The sequence below is a fragment of the Prionailurus viverrinus genome, chromosome F2, assembly GCF_022837055.1.
Source record: "Prionailurus viverrinus isolate Anna chromosome F2, UM_Priviv_1.0, whole genome shotgun sequence".
Classification (NCBI taxonomy): domain Eukaryota; kingdom Metazoa; phylum Chordata; class Mammalia; order Carnivora; family Felidae; genus Prionailurus; species Prionailurus viverrinus.
Genome location: NC_062578.1, coordinates 49,305,079 through 49,325,039, shown reverse-complemented (window position 1 = coordinate 49,325,039; position 19,961 = coordinate 49,305,079). Strand labels below are relative to the sequence as shown.

General features: G+C 43.1%; 1 protein-coding gene across 1 annotated transcript; it reads right to left on the bottom strand.

Moving 5' to 3' along the window:
- Window positions 1-530: 530 nt before the first annotated feature.
- On the bottom strand, window positions 531-12,891 carry CTHRC1 (collagen triple helix repeat containing 1). The gene is made up of 4 exons (XM_047841703.1): window positions 12,554-12,891; window positions 8,002-8,223; window positions 4,361-4,577; window positions 531-1,063 (listed from the first exon to the last, which is right to left on the bottom strand). Exons 1-4 carry the CDS (start codon window positions 12,704-12,706, stop codon window positions 921-923), a joined length of 735 nt encoding a protein of 244 aa, XP_047697659.1. The 5' UTR covers window positions 12,707-12,891; the 3' UTR covers window positions 531-920.
- Window positions 12,892-19,961: the final 7,070 nt, after the last annotated feature.

Below are 19,961 nucleotides of genomic sequence, written 5' to 3'. Positions count from 1 at the left end.
GTCGAGTGGTTAACCAACTGAGCCGTCCAGGTGCCCCTGTTGTTATTGTTTTATAGCCTTATTTAAGATAAAGTACTTTAGTGAACCAGGATTCACTTAATTTTATCAGTCTGATACCTGTACTTCCGTCATCATGAATTCTTTCTGATGACCTCAGCCACAGGTAATACAACATCCTTTGAATTATGCCAACCCCTTCAACAACTTTTATGACAATCAACATATTGATCTTTGATTTAATGTTAATTGTGTATATATTTTATCCTCCCTATCAATTGGAAGTAAGCAGTTGGGAGGGCAGAATTCACATCTTTTTATTCTTTGTTAGAGATAAAATTCCTAAAGTGCTTGTTAATGTATTTCCTGACACACAAATACCCCCCCCCCGCTTTCCTTTATACGCCTCAAAATATGAAGCAGTACATGTACTAAAATTTAATATATATATGATTATTAATTGAACCCAACTTTTCAGATATAAAGTACTAAGGACTCTAACTTTAGTAGCAATTAGGTTAAAGATATTAAAATAGTCTGAAACAAGTTTTATTTCACAGATATAAAACAGTTCTGAACATTTACAACTTATACAAAAACGGGTAGCCTTATGTTTTAAAAGGTGCTATCCTAAGACAACAGGAAAAGTTCAAGACCGCGATGACGTCCCAAATTACGGGTTCAGGGAATGGGGCATACGAAGAAAGTATTCTAATCAACTACAAAATCCTGAAACCAGTTTTGAATGAAGGAAAATGAATAATACTGGATTTTCAAACAGTGTGAAATCACACTTTGGTCTGTAAACACATTTAGCTTTGTTTTTTATTCAGATGTATACATTAAACATTATATAAAACGCCACTAAAATGAACCCTTCAAAGGTTTAATAAAAAAGAGGTAGGGAATGAAAATTAAAGAATCTATTTTGGTAGTTCTTCAATAATAATGCGAGACACTGAATTCCATCCAGTAGAGGCATCTCCTTTCGGGTAATCCGAACAAGTCCCAACCCAGATAGCAACATCCACTAGTCCGGCACCAATTCCTTCACAAAGTCCTTCCACTGCAAAACAGAGATGAAAGGTACATCTTTCTTTAGAACGAAAAGCAAAAATCTTCATCTAAATTTTATTGCTTTAGCAAGCTGGATAACGTATCTATTCAATGTACGATGAATTAAAAATTCTAACACTTAATCAGGACTTCATAAAGATAAGTTCTCTTTTTCTTACCAAGTAAATATTTTTAAGAGATGTATTCCTATCCATTCGATGATATAAGCTTAACAGATAGTTTTGTTACAGGTTTTGACCATAAAAGCAAAGTCTGTTTAGTTCCTGAAAGTTACTGTTTAGGTGACTGAAAACAAAAAAAGCAATTTATTTGACTAAACAAAGGAAGCCTACACTTTTGAAAGCCAAGAGTTTTATTTGATGTGCAGGTCTTTTTTAAAGGAAGTCTTTTCCAACACTTACCTATACACTTGATGGCATTCACGGAGAAGAAAGGACTTTTAAAACATTAAAAGAAATTCTAGCATAATCATTATACCAGTCCTCCAATCTGGGAATCCCATTTTTCATAGAATTTCCTCACGGTGAAAAAACAAGCAGCCTTGTTTTTCCTCTGTGTTCTTCTGCTTTATAAATATACAAATTTTCTCAGGGTCTCTGGACTTTCACATGCTAATATACAACTTGCATTCCATCTTACCATGGTTCTTCTATATTAAAAAAAAAAAATCCCCAAGGTCATTTTAACAGACAAAAAGATATGTGTCTGTGTAAGGAGGAAAAGGCACCAAAGGTTGCCAGGTTCTTTAAGAAAATGGGTCCCGACGTGAGTAGCGGAAGGATGCCATCATGCGACTGGTCAGATTTCCCATTTGGTAGGTTAGTACAATCCAGCTGAGCCTCAGTAATGTAGATCTGAAGCTCTGTCCTTCTTTATCGGACACATCAGTGAATCTAAGGTAAGTCCCTCAGAATCCAGTGATATGACTGTGGTTCAGGCCCCTTTCAAAGCGGGGAGAACTAAGCAGTGTGGCCACAATTCCATTTAACCTAGGGCCACACTTGGTGAAAATGCCCAGAAATAATACTCGTGTTCTCCCAAGTTCTGCAGATCCACGGCCTAGAAGCTGGCTCACCTCACATTGCATGATGTAATAAGACAAGTTGGGGTCTAGCATCAGTCTTGCATGAGGAGTCAAAGGGTCACTTCATGGTCTTTAACATATAACAAAATGTTTTTTGAATGCATGAATATTTTTGCAATGATAATATACTATTGCAATTTATTAAGCATCTAAAATATGTTGGAATTGGGAGTTCTAGACCTATTTTCCTCCTAGACCCAGGTAACAAAGTAGCATTCAAATGTTTTCAAACTCCCATGGATATATCCAAGACTTTCAGTCAACCTCAATGTGCTAAGCATGTCTCCTTTCTCTCAAGAAAGAGTAACAGTGTGAGAGGGAAAGTGACTTTATTATAGGGGTAACCTTCCATAACCTTAACACAGAAACTGTTATGAGTAACAAATTACTTCTGACATTCCACCCAACGGATCACACCAAATGAGTTTCTTTTTTTTTTTTTTTTTTTTAAATTTTTTTTTTCAACGTTTATTTGTTTTTGGGACAGAGAGAGACAGAGCATGAACGGGGGAGGGGCAGAGAGAGAGGGAGACACAGAATCGGAAACAGGCTCCAGGCTCCGAGCCATCAGCCCAGAGCCTGACGCGGGGCTCGAACTCACGGACCGCGAGAGCGTGACCTGGCTGAAGTCGGACGCTTAACCGACTGCGCCACCCAGGCGCCCCCCAAATGAGTTTCCACAACATGGTTGGGAAATGCTATATTAAATAATTTATAAGGCGTATGCACGTATAGGTCACAGTTCATGGGCCTGAGGGCTTATATCATAGCAAGATATTAGCTCAAACACCTTAAAGGTAATACAATAGAAAGTTAGTTACTCATTCCAACGACTATTTAACACATATCACTTCCTAATCAAATTTTAATTTTATATCCAGATTTTTCTTATTTTAGAGACTGCTTCTCAAGATGCAAAACATATCATCCTTTCCAGCACACGTATCTAAGGACTTAGTGATGAAGCTTTTTAACCGGACCAAAGAGCGGGTTGGGGAGACAAGAGGGCAGGCAAGGAGCTGGTTTCTGCTTTCCTGGACACTGACTCTACTGTCCGGGGTAACACACTTTATTTCCCTGGACCTTCTCCATGTGCAAAAAGAGGGGATTAAAATATCTTCTTTATATCTGAAAGATATGGCGGGGATTTGAGGAAGAATGTGGAAGGGACGCCCTTAATTTCTTAGGAATAAGAAATGTGAGATACTGGTTTCTGGGTTCAGTATCTGACTTGAATCCCCAAAGCATGCTGAAATATAATTTCCTCTGGTTTACAGTGGAGGGATCTCTTCTCTTCCCTCTGCCATTTTTAAGTGCAAGATTAGTGAGAAATCCTTGCAAGAAATCAGGGAAATGAAGCTGGTGATATATACATCTTGTGATTCTCCCAGCATGGGCGGTCATGCTGTGAGATCTCACTGCAACTCAAGAAACCAAATATCGATAGTGGTACGTCTGGGTGATGGCTTCAATCGGCAGCCCCCCAGTTCTATTTCTTGGTATCGTCCAAATTTTCGTGAATGAGCCTTAAGACAGAACAAACCAACCAAGTTTTTTCCCTTACAGTTTAAGCAAACACTGGTTGAAATGAATGTCATTCTTTCACAGAAACAGAGAATGCAATATGGCCATGTTCTCTTTTGCAAGTTCAGCAGACTGTATCCATCCTTTTAAAGGACAAGGCAGAGAAGTAATCTCCTTATCAGTCTATGCTAGTGGATCTCATGAGCATTAAAATAACTGGAAGAGATTCTGCAACCCATTCCCTCAGCAGCCTCCATACCCTTTAAGTCAGACCCCCTGGAGGGGTGGTACTCAGGTACAGGGATTTTTTTAAAGTGCCCCAGTTGAGCCGAATACGTAGCCATGGTTGAAAACCACTGCTCTATGGCATTAGAGACTGTTTTGCCATTTCATCTAACTCAGTAGTTTTCAACCTTGGGGATCTTTTAAAAATACAGTCTGATCCACAGAGATTCTGACTCAGTTGGTCAGAGGTGGGACCCAGGCACCTGCATGTTTTTTTTTTTTAAAGATCCATTTCAGGGAATTCTGAAATGCAACCAGGATGAAGAATCATGTGCTGAAAACCTGCTATACGTCTCCTTCTCAGAGGCTAGTGAGCCAACATGCCAGCGGATTCAAAACCAGTTTTGGTCTCTAAAGACGTAAGGCACATCACGCAGTCACTATTCTACATACCAGAAGAAGTGCGGTGAATATTAATTGTTGAATTGAGTTCAGGGCTTCCTTGGTCCAAATAAATTATGGCTTCAATGGGAAGAGGTCCTGAACATTCAGCTCCGTTGAACGTGAAATACCAACGCTGACAGCACGCACTTCGGCATTTTAACCGAAGTGAGCCGCTGAACAAAACTCGTAAAGCACTGTTGGAGCGCATCTTTGTAAATGTACACTCCTGTCGCAAACACAGAAACAAGGCTTTATTAGCGTTTTCAACTTTCATTAAAATTATGCTTTCAGGGCTGCCTGGGTGGCTCAGTCGGTTAAGCGTCTCCCTTCAGCTCAGGTCATGATCTAACAGTTCATGAGTTCGAGTCCCGTGTCGGGCTCTGTGCTGACGGCTCAGAGCCTGGAGCCTGTTTTGGATTCTGTGTCTCCCTCTCTCTCTGCCCCTCCCCTGCTCACACTCTGTCTCTCTCCTTCAAAGATAAATAATCATTTTTAAAAATTTTTAAATTATGCTTTCAAATTGCACTGTGAATTTTATTTAACTTTCCTCTTCCTCAAACTACATTATTGTTTTTATTTTTTATTTATTCAATTTTTTTTTCAACTTTTATTTATTTTTGGGACAGAGAGAGACAGAGCATGAACGGGGGAGGGGCAGAGAGAGAGGGAGGTACAGAATCGGAAACAGGCTCCAGGCTCTGAGCCATCAGCCCAGAGCCTGACGTGGGGCTCGAACTCACGGACCACGAGATCGTGACCTGGCTGAAGTCGGACGCTTAACCGACTGCACCACCCAGGCGCCCCTCAAATTACATTTTAAAAAGCTTAATTTTTACAGAAGGAGAGAGGTTCTCTGCAAGATAGATAAAAGTCTGATATGAGGTACTCTCAGAAAATCAAATTACAGCATTCTTAAAATTATTCACGTCATTGAAGGTATCTTTTGGTTTTACTCAAAACAGCTAGTCTTCCGTATTTTATTATTTTTTTTAATTTTATTTTTTAACGTTTTTATTTATTTTTGAGACAGGGAGAGACAGAGCATGAACAGGGGAGGGTCAGAGAGAGGGAGACACAGAATCTGAAACAGGCTCCAGGCTCTGAGCTGTCAGCACAGAGCCCGACGCGGGGCTCGAACTCATGGACCGTGAGATCGTGACCTGAGCCGAAGTCGGCCGCTCAACCGACTGAGCCACCCAGGCGCCCCTAGTCTTCCGTATTTTAAACCAAACCAATCTATATATTGACTTTTTTTTTTCCATTCCAAAAAATATCTCCTGAGCCCTTTATGCTGGATGTTACAGTTACAGCAGTAAATGAAACAGAATCTCTGCCCTTGTGGACTTTATATTCTAGACCAGCCCTGTCCATATTCTAGACTAGCCCTGTCTCTATATACTTATTCTTTTTTTTTTTTTTTTTTAATTTTTTTTTCAACGTTTATTTATTTTGGGGACAGAGAGAGACAGAGCATGAACGGGGGAGGGGCAGAGAGAGAGGGAGACACAGAATCGGAAACAGGCTCCAGGCTCTGAGCCATCAGCCCAGAGCCTGATGCGGGGCTCAAACTCACGGACCTCGAGATCGTGACCTGGCTGAAGTCGGACGCTTAACCGACTGCGCCACCCAGGCGCCCCTCTATATACTTATTCTTGACCAGTTTCTTTTTTTGAGCAACAGCAAACAGTACCAGGGGTGAAGCACAGGTGGGGGTTTTAGTCTTTACCTATCTGACACAATTAGAAAGCCCGGGTCTTTTTCTCTCATTGCTCTTTGCAAAATTTTAATAAGCAGTAGAAAAAAGTAGAAAAGCAGTAGGAAAAAAGCTCTCTCCACTGGCTCACGGTCTACTATCTTTCACTTGCAGAAAACTCCCAAACCCATTCTGACCGCTCCTAAGAAACTTAAAAACGTATTAAATACGTAGAGTCCACACGGATAGTTGTAGAACTCAGCAACTTTTGATGAACTGTAAGTAACCAATCCGTCCCCGTCAGATGTGTAAAGAAGCAGGCGGCATTTTAACCAAATGCTTTCTAAGAAGTCACATACGAAAGTGCAAGTGGTCACAGTCACCAAAACTATGGAAGCTCTCTGGAACTTCGAGTACGCACAAATCAAATCAAGACAGTCTCGAACGGTTTGCAAGCGAGCAGACGTGAAAAAAGCTGCGGCGAGGAGCATCTCAGAGTGTTCCGAAAGTAAAATCTCTTCTATTTGCATTGGCTGATGGTAGGAGTGGTTACTATCAAGGAATAATATATTGTACATACAGAACCAGGTACGGCACTGGGCAACAAAAGAAGAAAGAGGCTTAGAAATAGCACCAAGCTTCTTCAGCTCTGGGCCATCCCGATCGTCTTGCCAGTTGCTTTTGAAGCAAACACTAATTAAAGTGACTAGAATCGTGAATCAAAATGCTTTGCCACTCAGGCTCTTTTGAGTACTTTTCCCCCACCTCACCGTTACAGACAATTTTTTTTTTAAATTTAAGTTCATTTGTTTGTTTGTTTATGTATGTATGTATGTATGTATGTATGTATGTATTTGTTTGAGAGAGCGAGCAGAGGAGAGGCAGAAAGACAGGGAGAGAGAAGCCCAAACAGGCTCCACGCTGTCAGTGCAGAGCCCAAGCTCACAAACTGTGAGATCATGACCTGAGCTGAAATCAAGAGTCAGATGCTTAGCTGACTGAGCCACCCCAGGAGCCTCACAAATTTTTTAAAAAAATTTTGTTAATGTTTATTTATTTTTGAGAGAGGAAGACAGAGTGCAAGCTGGGGAGGAGCAGAGAGAAAGGGAGACACAGAATCTGAAGCAGGCTGTCAACACAGAGCCCGATGCGGGACTCGAACTCATGAACTGTGAGTTCATGGCCTGAACCAGTCTGACGCTTAACCGACTGAGCCACCCAGGTGCCCTCACAGACAAACTTTAAATGCTCACTGGTATATCTCTGGTCCATTCCACCTCCCGTAAGCTTAGCAATTTTAAGCCACACCTGCTACCCAGAATAAGGACAAATACCAACAGACTTCCCACTTCGAGATAATTCCTATCACAGGGTAGTTTCTTGGAAATTTTTTCCCACTCTTTCGTGGTCTGGAGCCACAGCAGAATTTCTTACACTAATTTAAATTTAAATTCACTTTAGGACAAGACTGGAAGGTTGCTTACCATCCAACACAGACACTCACACTCTCCCTTTTTAGTTTGCATTTAAAAAGGGGAGAGTAGATGGGGGGCGGGAGGGAGGGGAGGGTGGATGATGGGTATTGAGGAGGGCACCTTTTGGGATGAGCACTGGGTGTTGTATGGAAACCAATTTGACAATAAATTTCATATATTGAAAAAATACACAAATAAAAAATAAAAATAAAAAGGGGAGAGTAAGTTATGTTAGGTATTATCCGGGCTAAAAAACATGGTGATTTATTTGTCTTAGAAATACCTTTATAAAATCAACTTTGAAATGTTAGCTTTTTTTTTTTTTTCATTAATCCTCACTTAAAAGCTACAGGGTCCCTACTCCTTAATTTTGTAAAAAGCCTTCTAGTAAAAATAAAATAAAATCTCATCCAAAATTCACACTCAACTATGAAAACTCTTAAGTTTTGCTTCAACTTTAAAATAATTCAGACTTCACTTACCGCGATTTTGCCAAGATCAATGCCGTAATTCAGTGAACTCCACGAGCACTGCTTGTAGTTAGGTGTCCAGGACTCCTCAAAGCTTTCCCTCAGGCATTCTCCCTTTTCTCCTTTGAATCCATCCCGACCGGGGATCCCAGGGGTCCCAGGAATGCCATTGGCCCCAGGGCTTCCGTCTCGCCCAGGCACCCCTGCAGGTCCTTGTAAGCACATTCCATTATACTAGAGCAGAAAAAGGAAATGGGGACAGACTCTCACCGCTTACGATTCCAAGACTCATTCTGATTAGAATTGCATTTATTTTTGAGCACCTGGAGCGCAGAATCTCTTCATACTACTGGTTCATGTTCTAAATGAGTTATTATAGAGAACTGAATTTAAAGTGATTTCTAAAATGTTAAGATTTCTTTCCTGTTCTTTTCATTGCACAGACTGTAGGCACGCATGCACACGCACAAGTCAAAGATGACACAATGTTTTCATTTGCCTGCTTTTTTCTACTGCTTATTAAAAGTATACACGATTTTTAAATAGCTGTATTTCAGCGTGAACATCATTGAATACACCACCCTATATGCTGTAAAGGGACTTGGATTTCAGAATGATACTTTAACATTTTTCTGCAACCATTGCATTATTTGGGGATACTTAGGCTGTTCCTATTTTGTCTGTCATTAACATTATTGTAATGAAAATCTTCATACATAGAGCTTTCTTCATCTTTTGAATTATCTCCCTAAGATATATTCCTAGTGATAAAATTATTTAAAGAGCTTAGTTAATAATTATCTTAAACGGGCGAAACCTTTGAAATGGATCGCACATCTCCTGCTTCTATTTTTATGTGAAGGGAGTGTCACGAGGGTAACACGTCTGGCCTCCAACCTCACTCCTTCTTAGGAGTGAATGACATGGTTACAGGTGACCGCTGGTTTTCATGAGGGTGGCAGGAATCCATCCAACCTCTTAAGCGCTATGATTATTTCTCGGTGTCAGGTAGAAGTTAAGAGCATGAGTTCTTGCACCAGATTCTCTGGATTTTAATCCTGGCTCAACCACATATTAGCTCTGTGAGATAAGGCAACTGACTCAACATTTCAGTGCCCGTTTCCTTACCTGTAAAATGAAGAAAATAGTAAAGATTCTTACCTGGTAGGGTTCGTATGAGATTGAAGTGAGATAATATATAAAATGTGCTTAGAGCAGTGCGGGGCACAGTAAGCAGTGTATGTCAGCCGGAAGGATTCTTATTATTCCCCCAAGACCATGTGAGGCAGTGATACTGGGCAAGTATGTCTACTCCCTCGGGTGGACCTTGCCAGGGTCTAGAGCTGGGAAAGGGAACATTAGCAAACCTGCCACCCAGCACACATAAGCCACTCATACCAATGTAGCTGGATAAGTGGTAAGGGTGATATTTTATCTCCGTCTAATTCCCGTGTCTATTCCTGAGTTGGTCCACTTATTAGGGCCCTCCAAACCCCAAATGCGATCCACTTAAATTTTTACTTTAACATTCCCCTATTTGTGTAAATTATACTGTCATTCTATATAAAGATCCTGTCCAGTGAGAAAAACAACAACAACAACAAAACCCAAGATTCCTTACAGATTAAAATAACTTCAAAGCTTATCTTTCAATTTTGCCATCTGGGATTAGATTTCATATTATAAATTATTTCATATTATAAAATCCAGTAATGACATTACCTAGGAAGGATCCTCATGTATATAATGTTTCCCAATCAATTTCTTTTCCCATCACCAGCTTTATATTTGTTTTTTTACAATTTATTTTAGAGAGAGAGAGAGTGCATGAGAGCAGGGGAGAAGGGCAGAGGGGTAGAGAGAGAGGAGAGAGAGAGAATCTTAAGCAGGCTCCATGCTGATGGCGGGGAGGGGAGGCTGGATTCCATGACCTTGGGATTATGACCTGAGGCAAAATCAAAAGTCAGATCCTCAAATGACAGAGCCACTCAGGGGCCCCTCATCTTTGTTTTAATTTTTTTTTTTTTAGCACTTATTTCTGAGAGACAGAGCATGAGTGGGAGAGGAACAGAGAGAGAGGGAAACACAGAATCCAAAGCAGGCTCCAGGCTCCGAGCTGTCAGCACAGAGCCCAAAGCACAGCTCGAACCCACGGACCGCAAGATCATGACCTGAGCCAAAGTCGGATGCCCAACCGACTGAGCCACCCAGGTGCCCTATGTTTTCATAAATGATTTATGTCATGACTTTGGCCACTGCCATTTTCCTGATGTAAGAAAAAAAAAAAGCACTATTTATTTATTGCCAAGGAAATAGTAAGAAAAGTATTTAATAAAATTTCAAAAGTATTTGAAGACACGCTAAAATACAAAATATTCTAAAACAGGGGTCCCTGGATGGCTCAGTTGATTAAGCATCCAACTCTTGATTTTGGCTCAGGTCATGATCTTACTGTGGTAAGATCAAACCCCAAGTTGGACACCATGCTGAGTGAGCTTGCTTAAGATTCTCTCTCTCTGCCCATCTTCCACTCGTGTGCTCTCTCTCTCTCAAAAAAAAAAAAAAAAAAGAAATAATCTGCATTTCAGTGACCACATAATTATACTGAATTTGGTTCCACAGGTATTACATCTGTCTTCTCACTTTAAAATGCTAACCCTTGGGGCGCCTGGGTGGCTCTGTTGGTTAAGTGACCAACTTCAGCTCAGGTCATGATCTCTCAATTGGTGGGTTCAAGCCCAGCACGGGGCTCTGTCCTTACAGCTCAGAGCCTGGAGCCTGCAGCCTGCTTCTGATTCTGTGTCTCCCTCTCTCTCTGCCCCTCTCCCACTCACACTCTCTCTCTCTCTCACTTTCTCTCAAAAATAAATTTTTAAAAGTTAAAAAAATAAAATAAAATAAAATACTATCCCAGCACATGCTTAGTACTAGGCAGGGGTTCTATAAATGTCGGTAGAATGAGCCCCTATTTCTCTCCATGGCCACCAGGGGGCAGAGCTTGCTGGAAGCTTGAAAGGAACGCTTTGACAGATTCTGTACAAAGAAGCTGCTTTATAGAATCTGTTGAAACCTTCTTAATGACCACATGAACATTTTTTTTCTCCAGCAAAACCAAATCCAATCTACAGGATGCACCTGAGCTTGGCTGCACAATAAGCTTTTCCAAGCAGGGCGAGATTTGTGGGAAACCGCAGGTACTGAAAATCCATGGAGGAAAAGAAAAAATTGCTAGCTTTATGGAGAAAAGGGGTATTTTGTGTATCATAATTGCAAATTCATAAATGCAAACTGCAGATGAACCACAACCATTTGGTACAGTTTTAAACAACTTAGACACTTAAAATAGAACTGTAGCCCTGAACACATTGTCTGCTTTGTGGAACAAAATTACATAGCACATCACCAAAAAGTGCAGTGTGCGATGGCAGGAATTTTTTTCCAGAGACTTTGAATCTGGCATAGAACTAGCTGCCAGGGAGTTTGGTTTATTAGCTCAGTTTATAATGGCAACTTAACAAATTCAAAACGGTTTTTATCAAAACAATGCCCCCACTTTATGCCCTGCAATGCCTGTAAACCGTATTTGTCTGCAAATAAGATTGGCTTAAGGACTTAAGTTTATTATGTGCCAAGGAATATGGTAGCTTGTGAAAGGACAGCTCTAGACACAGGGCTAGGTTTGTTGATTTTCGGAGGGAAAGAGCTTTAAGCAAACAGACCTTCCCATAGATTAGCCCTTCAGAAAGCACTTGGGCTATTTGCTGTCCTGGAAACTGTCTTCTCCCTTAGCTCCACTGTGATGCTCCAGCTTGGTGGCCACAGGCTGGGGACTGAGGGTATCTGGAAGAACTGACTACCTGTCTGTCTAAACAGAACAATGAAATGGGTCCTTGGAGGGTTAGTGCGGGGTCCCTTCATTTTCCCCTTCTGGCCTTAATCCCTCTGAACCATTCCGGTCCTGAGCTGTGGTCGTCCAGCAAAGTAAATTGCAGCCCATACTTCCTAGGAAGATGACCCACATGACTCATAGTATTCAAGTTACAGAGAGTTGGACGGATGCTTTGTAAGGGTTGTTATTCTCTCCTGCAGGCAGACGTGGCCACCAGCCCCAACACAGGACACGTCACAGGGCTCTGGGCCAGGCCCACCCAAGGGATCAGCGAGTCTAGGGTCTCCCAGGCAGCTCCCAGGCCCACCTTCCAACCTACCTAAGCTCCTCCTTCTGCTCTCACTGCCGCCCTAACCCTCTCCATCTTCCTGGGGTGTGGAGGGCCCTCAGAGGCCAGAAATTATTGGGCGTCTCCCTGTATTTTGGGGCGTCCCACCCGACCCACGTCGCATCTCCGCTCCACGATGGCCCTGCCACTTAGGTCTCCCGTGCGAGTTCCACGACCTCACCGCACGCCTAGCGCAGGTCCTACCTTACACGTGGACGCAGACAAAGCGGGACACCCAGTCGCACGCACGACCCACCTACACAGCTGTACAGACCACCCCGCCCCCAACAGCTGGACGCACGTCCTCCCGGTGCGGCCCGCGGCTCTGTCCCCGCCGCCGCACTCACCAGGTCCACCACCTCCCTCTGCCGGAGCAGCGCCTTTTGCTTCCCCTTGGGGGTCTCGGAGGCGCTCGACGGCGTCCGCAGCTGCAGCAGCAACAGCAGCAGGAGGCCGAGGAGCCGCTGCGGGGAGGCCGCGGCGGGGCCGTGGGGGCGCATGGCGCGCGGCGGCCCGGGGAGGCGCGGAGCAGGAGGAGGAGGAGGAGGAGGAGAAGGAGGAGGAGACGCGGAGCCGGGCCCTGATCAGAGTCTGGCCCCGCCGTGCTCCCAGGCCGCCGCAGGCTGCATCAATGCCCCTTTCACCCGCGCGCCTCCCTCCGACTCCCTCTCCCTCCCGCCCCTCTGGACACCCGAGTTTCCATCCTGTAATAGGCCAGAGCCCCTACCCCGAGCCCGACACGGGGCGGGCCGAGAGCCGAGCCCGCCCCCTCCGGCGCCGCCGCTCGGCCCGCCCGGACCCTCGCGGAGAAGCCGTCTGCCGAGTCCGGGCCGGTGGCGGCGTTCTGGCGGCCACAGGTGGAAGCTTGGAGGGCGGGAGTGGAGACGGCACCGCCTAAGTGACCCCTGAGAGGCAAGTGCCCTAACCTGGATCCAGGAACCTCCTTCAGGGTTTGTCAAACTGGCACTGCGGGCAAGCTCTTTTTAGGAGGTGACATTGGGAGGCGCGGAACCATAGGTATCATCAGGTTCGCCCAGGGGCCCATGACCCAAATGACTAAGATTCAGTGTTTCAGAGCCGCCTGGTTGGGCTCAGTGGGTTAAGCCCCCCAACTCTTGATCTCCCCTCAGGCCATGATCTCACAGTTGGGATCCAGGGGGCCTGGGGCTCAGCGCTGAGAGCTGGGAGCCTGCTGGGGATTCTCTCTCCACCTCTTTCTCTGCCCCTCCCGCCTCTCAAAATAAATAAACATTAAAAAAAAACCAAGATGTTTCAGAAACAAACAAAAAAAACACTCTTAAATGCAGAGAACTCGTGGTTGCCAAAGGGGAGGTGGGTGCGGGGATCTGTGAAGTAGGTAAAGGGGATTAAGAGATACCAACCTCCAGTTATAAAATAAGTCACAGAGGTGAAAAGGAACAGCATAGTTCCTTTGTCAACTATAGTCAACAATGTAATCGCGTTCTATGGGGACAGGTGGTGATTACACTTATTGCGGTGGGCACTGAGTAATGTATAGAATTTTTGAATCAATATGCTGTACACCTGAAACTAATATAACCTTGTTTGTCATTATACTTCAGCAGACATTTTTTTAAATATAAAAAATTTAAAAAGAACTGATGTTTCATAAGTGCTAACACTCACTAAGCCCCAGGAACCACACGAAGTCTTTTACACATACTCTGTGTCCTCTGGACAATCCTAGGGGGGTTGATACCTCCTCTATTTGCACCATTCACAGATGAGGAAACGGAGGTTCAGGGAGGGTAAGTTACATGCAGTGGGAGAAATTCACTACTGAGTGATCATTCTTGACTTCTGACTGATACTCTGTTTCTAATCCCATCTGTCCTCCTCTGTCCATTCTGGAAGAAAGCATCCCCAGGGCACCCAGGCCACCCACCAGGTAGGGTCCTTTATACGCCACTGGCTGGAATCCAGCAGGACAGTTTTGCCACACCTGTAACAAGGTGGAGATTATTCATAGGATGGCAATGCTGCGGAGGCGAAATTCAACTCAGCAAGGTCTCTTTAGACACCCAGGCAGTTTCCTGGAAGTTATAGTGGACTCAGCTGATGGATATTAGAGAGAAGGAACCGTGTGGCAAGGGAGCAAGTCAGGGCATTTGGAGGAATGCTCACTAGTGGGCCAGTGTCTAACTACAAGTAAGTTTCATTCCTGTTTGTCAGAAAGAGGCAAAAATCCAAATGGGTTCTGAAGCTAAGACTTGCTACATAATTTGCAGGGTCAGTGCAAAAGGAAAATGCAGGGTCCTTTGATGAAAAAAAAATTAAGAATTTCAAGACAGTGTTAACAGAACCGGACGCCAAGCGTGGGATTCTTTTAAGCAAAGCTACACAGATCGCTCACCCATGAAACAGCCCTGTGTGAAGCTGAACAAGGTCCCAGCTGGTGCCTTTCTGTGGCCAAACCACAGTGGTGGTGGCAGTCTACAGGCTGGAGAGGAGGGGAGGGCGCCGCCAGAGTCTGGCTTCTAGCCAATGGCAACTCCTGCTGCTGCTACCACCCAGGGACTTCAAATGGCCCCTCTCTCTGTAAATTTTGGGTCCAGACTCAGGTTTCAGCAAACAGCTAATCCTCTATTAACAGCCATGCTTTTTTTTCAGGTGTACAGCATAATGATTTGACAACTCTATACGTTATGCTGTGCTCCATCTGTCACCTAACATCCATGAATTTTTAAAGAATGTGTATTTATTTATTTTTCAGAGAGACAAAGCCTGCGTGGGGGAGGGGCAGGGAGAGGGAGACACAGAATCGGAAGCAGGCCCCAGGCTCTGAGCTGTCAGCCCAGAGTCCCACGCGGGGCTTGAACTCACAAACTGTGAGATCATGACCTGAGCCCATATCCGTGCATTTGTAAGCTACGTATTCGCATAACTAATCAAAGTACACTGTAAGATGAGTAAACCAGATATCATCATATTTCAAAGATAATCTATAATAATGTATAAGTGCCTTTACACCAAACAGAGAGATTTCACATATCCTGTGTCCTAAAATTATCACAAATCTATTCCCACTATGGGTTTGGTTAACTTCACTCCCTCTGTGCTTACTTTTATACCTGTGTTGGTTTGCAAAGTCATTTATCCTCCCACCTCTGGAATTTACTATCTCAGTCCAGTCGAGTTTTCTTGGTCCAAAACTTAGGTCTGTTCTACCGTTAGTTCCAATTAAAGAGTATGGATTAGTGTCTTGGGTGTTATTTCCAGAGTGACCTTTCTCACAGATTTCCAAATGTTCTGCGCATTTTCTGTTTAAATATTTTCCTTTTTTTTTTCTAAAATATTTGGACTATTAATGCCTTTCTTGTCTGTTATAAAAACTACTTTGAGATTGGCATCTTTAAAACATTTAATCTTCCCATTAGGCACATAGTATATCTTCCCAGTTTTCCAAATCCTCTTTTATGCATCAGTAAAATTTTATAATTTTCTTAATATGGCTATATGGCTATTATGGATTTGGCTGCTATCCCAATAGACTATACTAGTTTTCTATTACTATGTAACAAATTACCACAAGCTCAGTGAAGTAACACAACACAAATTTATTACCTCCCACTTTTGTGGGTCAGGAATCCAGCTCGGATTAGTGTCGTACAAAGCTGAAGTTAAGGGATCAGCCAGGTGAGTCCTCATCAGGAAGCTTGACTAGGGAGAGATGCACTTCCAACCTTCCTCAGGTTGTTGGCAGAACTCATTTCCTTGTGGTGGTAGGCCTAAGACCCCTGCTTTTTTTTTTTTTGCTGTTTGTTATCTGGGGGCAGTTCTCAGTTACCAGAGGCCCCTCTCGTGTCTTTACCATGCGGTTCCCTCCAGAGGTCTTCCCTGGAACACTTTGAATCTGTGGCAGGAAGGAGGCAGTGCCTTTTAAGGTCTGATATGATTAAGGCAGGCCCATCCAGGGTAAGTCAAAGTCAACTGATTAGGGGACTTAATTACACCTGCAAAATCCCTTCTGCTGTATAATATAACATGATCGTGGGAGGGATATCCATTATCTTCAGCTTTGCTCATACTCAAGGGGAGGGGATTATATAACACAGGCACAAATTTTCCGGGGTTGTCTTAGAAAGCTGTCTACACATGTGTCAATGGGCTGTGACTGGAAGCGTTTGATTTTCATCACTTGTTTCCTTATAGCATGAAAAGTTATGTGGTTTTTTTTTTTTAATTTTTTTTTCAACGTTTTATTTTATTTTTGGGACAGAGAGAGACAGAGCATGAACGGGGGAGGGGCAGAGAGAGAGGGAGACACAGAATCGGAAACAGGCTCCAGGCTCTGAGCCATCAGCCCAGAGCCCGACGCGGGGCTCGAACTCACGGACCGCGAGATCGTGACCTGGCTGAAGTCAGACGCTTAACCGACTGCGCCACCCAGGCGCCCCAAAAGTTATGTTTTATAACATAAGATATGGCAGGTGGCAAGAAGATCAAAATGGTCAATAAAAGTATTCTAATCACACTAGTGGTAGGAGCCAGCCAACGGAATTCTGTATTTCCCTGGTAGGAAAGCAAATACAGAAGTCCTCAAGTTTTAAACTGTTAAGTGTTCACATATCTCTCAATCACCCTTTTTTGCCAAGTGCATCTTCCATGCATCACTTGATGAGGAACACTTCAAAGCGTCACGTAATCACAGCCTGCTGGTCAAAAATTCCTTTTCAGCAGCATCTCTTAACTCCGTAAAGGGTATTCGTGCAATTGGATGGTTTGTATCTGTTTTTATTATTTTCTAAAAAAGAGCCAAAGGGAAAAGAAAGGCAGTGATGTAAATAAGAACTGATAAATTTAGTATGGCTGAAATAAATACAGACATAAGTGGGCTGAAAGTACCATTTAAAAAAAAAGAATCAAGGGGACACTTACTGGAATTAATTTAGAAGAGTCTATGTGCCAGTCAAGGTCTAGTCAGAATAACATAAATCATGCTACATATTTCAAGCAGAGGAGATTTAATAGCTGCTATCAAAAGAAGCTGGAGGCTAAAGCTGTAGCTATCCTCTGTTTAGTGACTTACTAAGTACTTTCACCGGGTACTTATGGAGTGCTCTCTCTATATTGGCTATTATCATTTTTATTATAAAAGTTGGAGATCCCATATAAAATTAAAGGAAGCCATGATTCAACAGATGACACTTAGCCTATATGTCAGTTGTATCATTCAGCATCCAGTTAGGAAACAGAAACCATGCTGAGTATTTAAAATAAAAGGAATTTAGTGAAGGAAATTGACTACAAAGGCTAGAAGCTCAACAGGGGACAGTGAAGCAACCCAAAATTGGCCCTAGCCATAAACTACTGCCACCCTTAAGCTGGAGAGACACAAAGTGACCAGTCAAAGCCGGAATCATGTTGCGTTTTTTTGTTTTTTAATGGTTTTTTTTGTTTTGTTTTGTTTTGAGAGAGAGAGAGAGAGAGAATATGAGCGGGCAGAGAGAGAGGGAGACAGAGGATCTGAAGCAGGCTCTGCCCTGTCATAGTAGAGCCCCATATGGGGTTCAAACCCAAGAACCGTGAGATCATGACCTGAGTCGCAGTTGGACGCTCAACCGACTGAGCCACCCCTGTGTCCCTGGAATCATGTTGGGTTTCTCCATTCGAAACTGGAACCATGAGAGATGAAGTCACTGCCAGAGAAGGAAAATGAGCGTATCCTGGCTTTTCCGTTCTTGCCTCCTCCAATCTCTGATTACTCAAACCCAGCCAGAGGCCCCCTGAACCGGGAGCCTGGGCAACAGCCTGCAGAAGTCAGCCTCATATAATAGAGAGTGGAGCCGGAGAAGCTTGAAGAATGATTTGAGGGCAAACAGCACCCATCAGTCCTGAAGGGAGTGCTGAATTCCCCCCTCCACCGGCTTATACTCACATGTGTACACCCAGGCAGCTCTAAAATCTAACATCGCAGCGGCTTCTTCTGCAATCCGAAATGCCTAGATTACCAGACTGTTTGGATTGGTCTTAAACGGCTAATCTTTCCACATCCGGCGCTGATAAACATTAAGCATACAGCATGTTTAGCAGTTTATGAGTGATTGGAATTTCTATAGTTCTAAGAGAAGAAAAGTTGATGGAAAATTATAGAACCTAAACTATTGATGAGAGAGAAGCATTAAGTCTCTTGCCTGTGATTACGGTAGGTGCATTCTTCATGCATTCTTTTTTATTTGTGTGAATTTATACAACTGGAAGCTGGGATGCTCTGCAGGGCTTGAGGGCGAACGCTGGTGGTCTGTGTTCAACCTGGAAGAGTTACAGTTCGTTTATTCTGAATCATAGCATGCGACATGCTTTCAACTTGGGTAGTCGTTCATTTCCTGCCGAATTTTCTTCCTTTTCTTAAGTTACCCGAAACTGTGCACTTTCTTCCCCTCTTCATTATGCCCTGTGTACAGAGGTTTTGAAATCAGCATCCTCTGAACAGACGCTGCATTGTAAGAATTCCTTAGAAAATGTTTCACGATGGAGATTTGTGTTTGAAAATGGTCAAGATTAAAGACATCACTGGGCAGTTCAGATGACTCTTTGCAGCCTGTGTGTCTCTTTCAAGGCACAAAGAGCCGCCTGTTTTATGATAAAAGAAAGCCAAAGTAAGCAGGATATTTGGAATTACATCTTAAAACATTTAGGTTTACAAAATGCATCCAGGTCTCCTGTTTCCCTCCACAGATCTCCACCCCCATCAGCTAAACCAAGGTTTCTGGTTATTTTTTTCCCCAGTTCCTCCTGACAGTTATGGATGAGATTGCTTTGTTGACATAAAGTCGGGTCATTGGAATGAAAATTGAAATGAGCCCATAATATTAATTCCTTCCCTCTCCTATCAGAGTTCTTAGTAAATGACCAAGCAAGCTGAATGCAGTTTCACCTGTCCCCAAACGGTCCAATAGAGAATGCTAAACAGTGATAACATGGGATTGACTGGTGACAGGAGGGAGAAGATCTAGAGGTTTGGATATAAATCAAGAAACGAATAACTGTCCAAAGAAAAAACAGAGTTAATGGAATAATTCACTATTTTTTAAATATTTTTAAATGTTTCTTTATTTTTGATAGAGAGACACAGTGTGAGTGGGGAAGGGGCAGAGAGAGAGGGAGACACAGAATTTGAAGCAGGTTCCAGGCTCTGAGCTGTCAGCACAGAGCCCAACATGGGGCTGGAACTCACGAACCACGAGATCATGACCTGATTCGAAGTCAGACACTTAAACGACTGAGCCACCCAAGCACCCCAAAATTCACTATTTACTAAGGCATAGAAGTTACCAGTTATATGATTTGCTAACCACCATGTAGAAAAGTATTATGGCAAGTTCTCTTCCCATATTCCTTACCATGATGTGAAAATAACCCTTTGATGATATTATCAGATACTTTAGTGGTCTTATCAGTATTATAAAATTATCAGCATTATCAGAAACACCCCTTTTCCTTCTAACTCTTGGCTAAATTAGTGATTCCTATTTTTATGAGCTGTTGACCTCCTCGTAAATTTACGGATTCTACAGAAGACATGATTTGCTATTTATAGATGACCTAGAGGCAGAAGAGGTAGTCAAGCTGCTTGCACTAAAGCCAGATGGAAAAGATCTGTTTGGCATCAGTTTCTGAGGAAAAGATCTGACTGGATAGGTCTCCGGGGTGGGGGACAAGAGGGAAAACTGAATTAGCCACTTGCTAAATGAAAATGAGATAACTATTATACAGAAGAAAGTCACCTGAAAT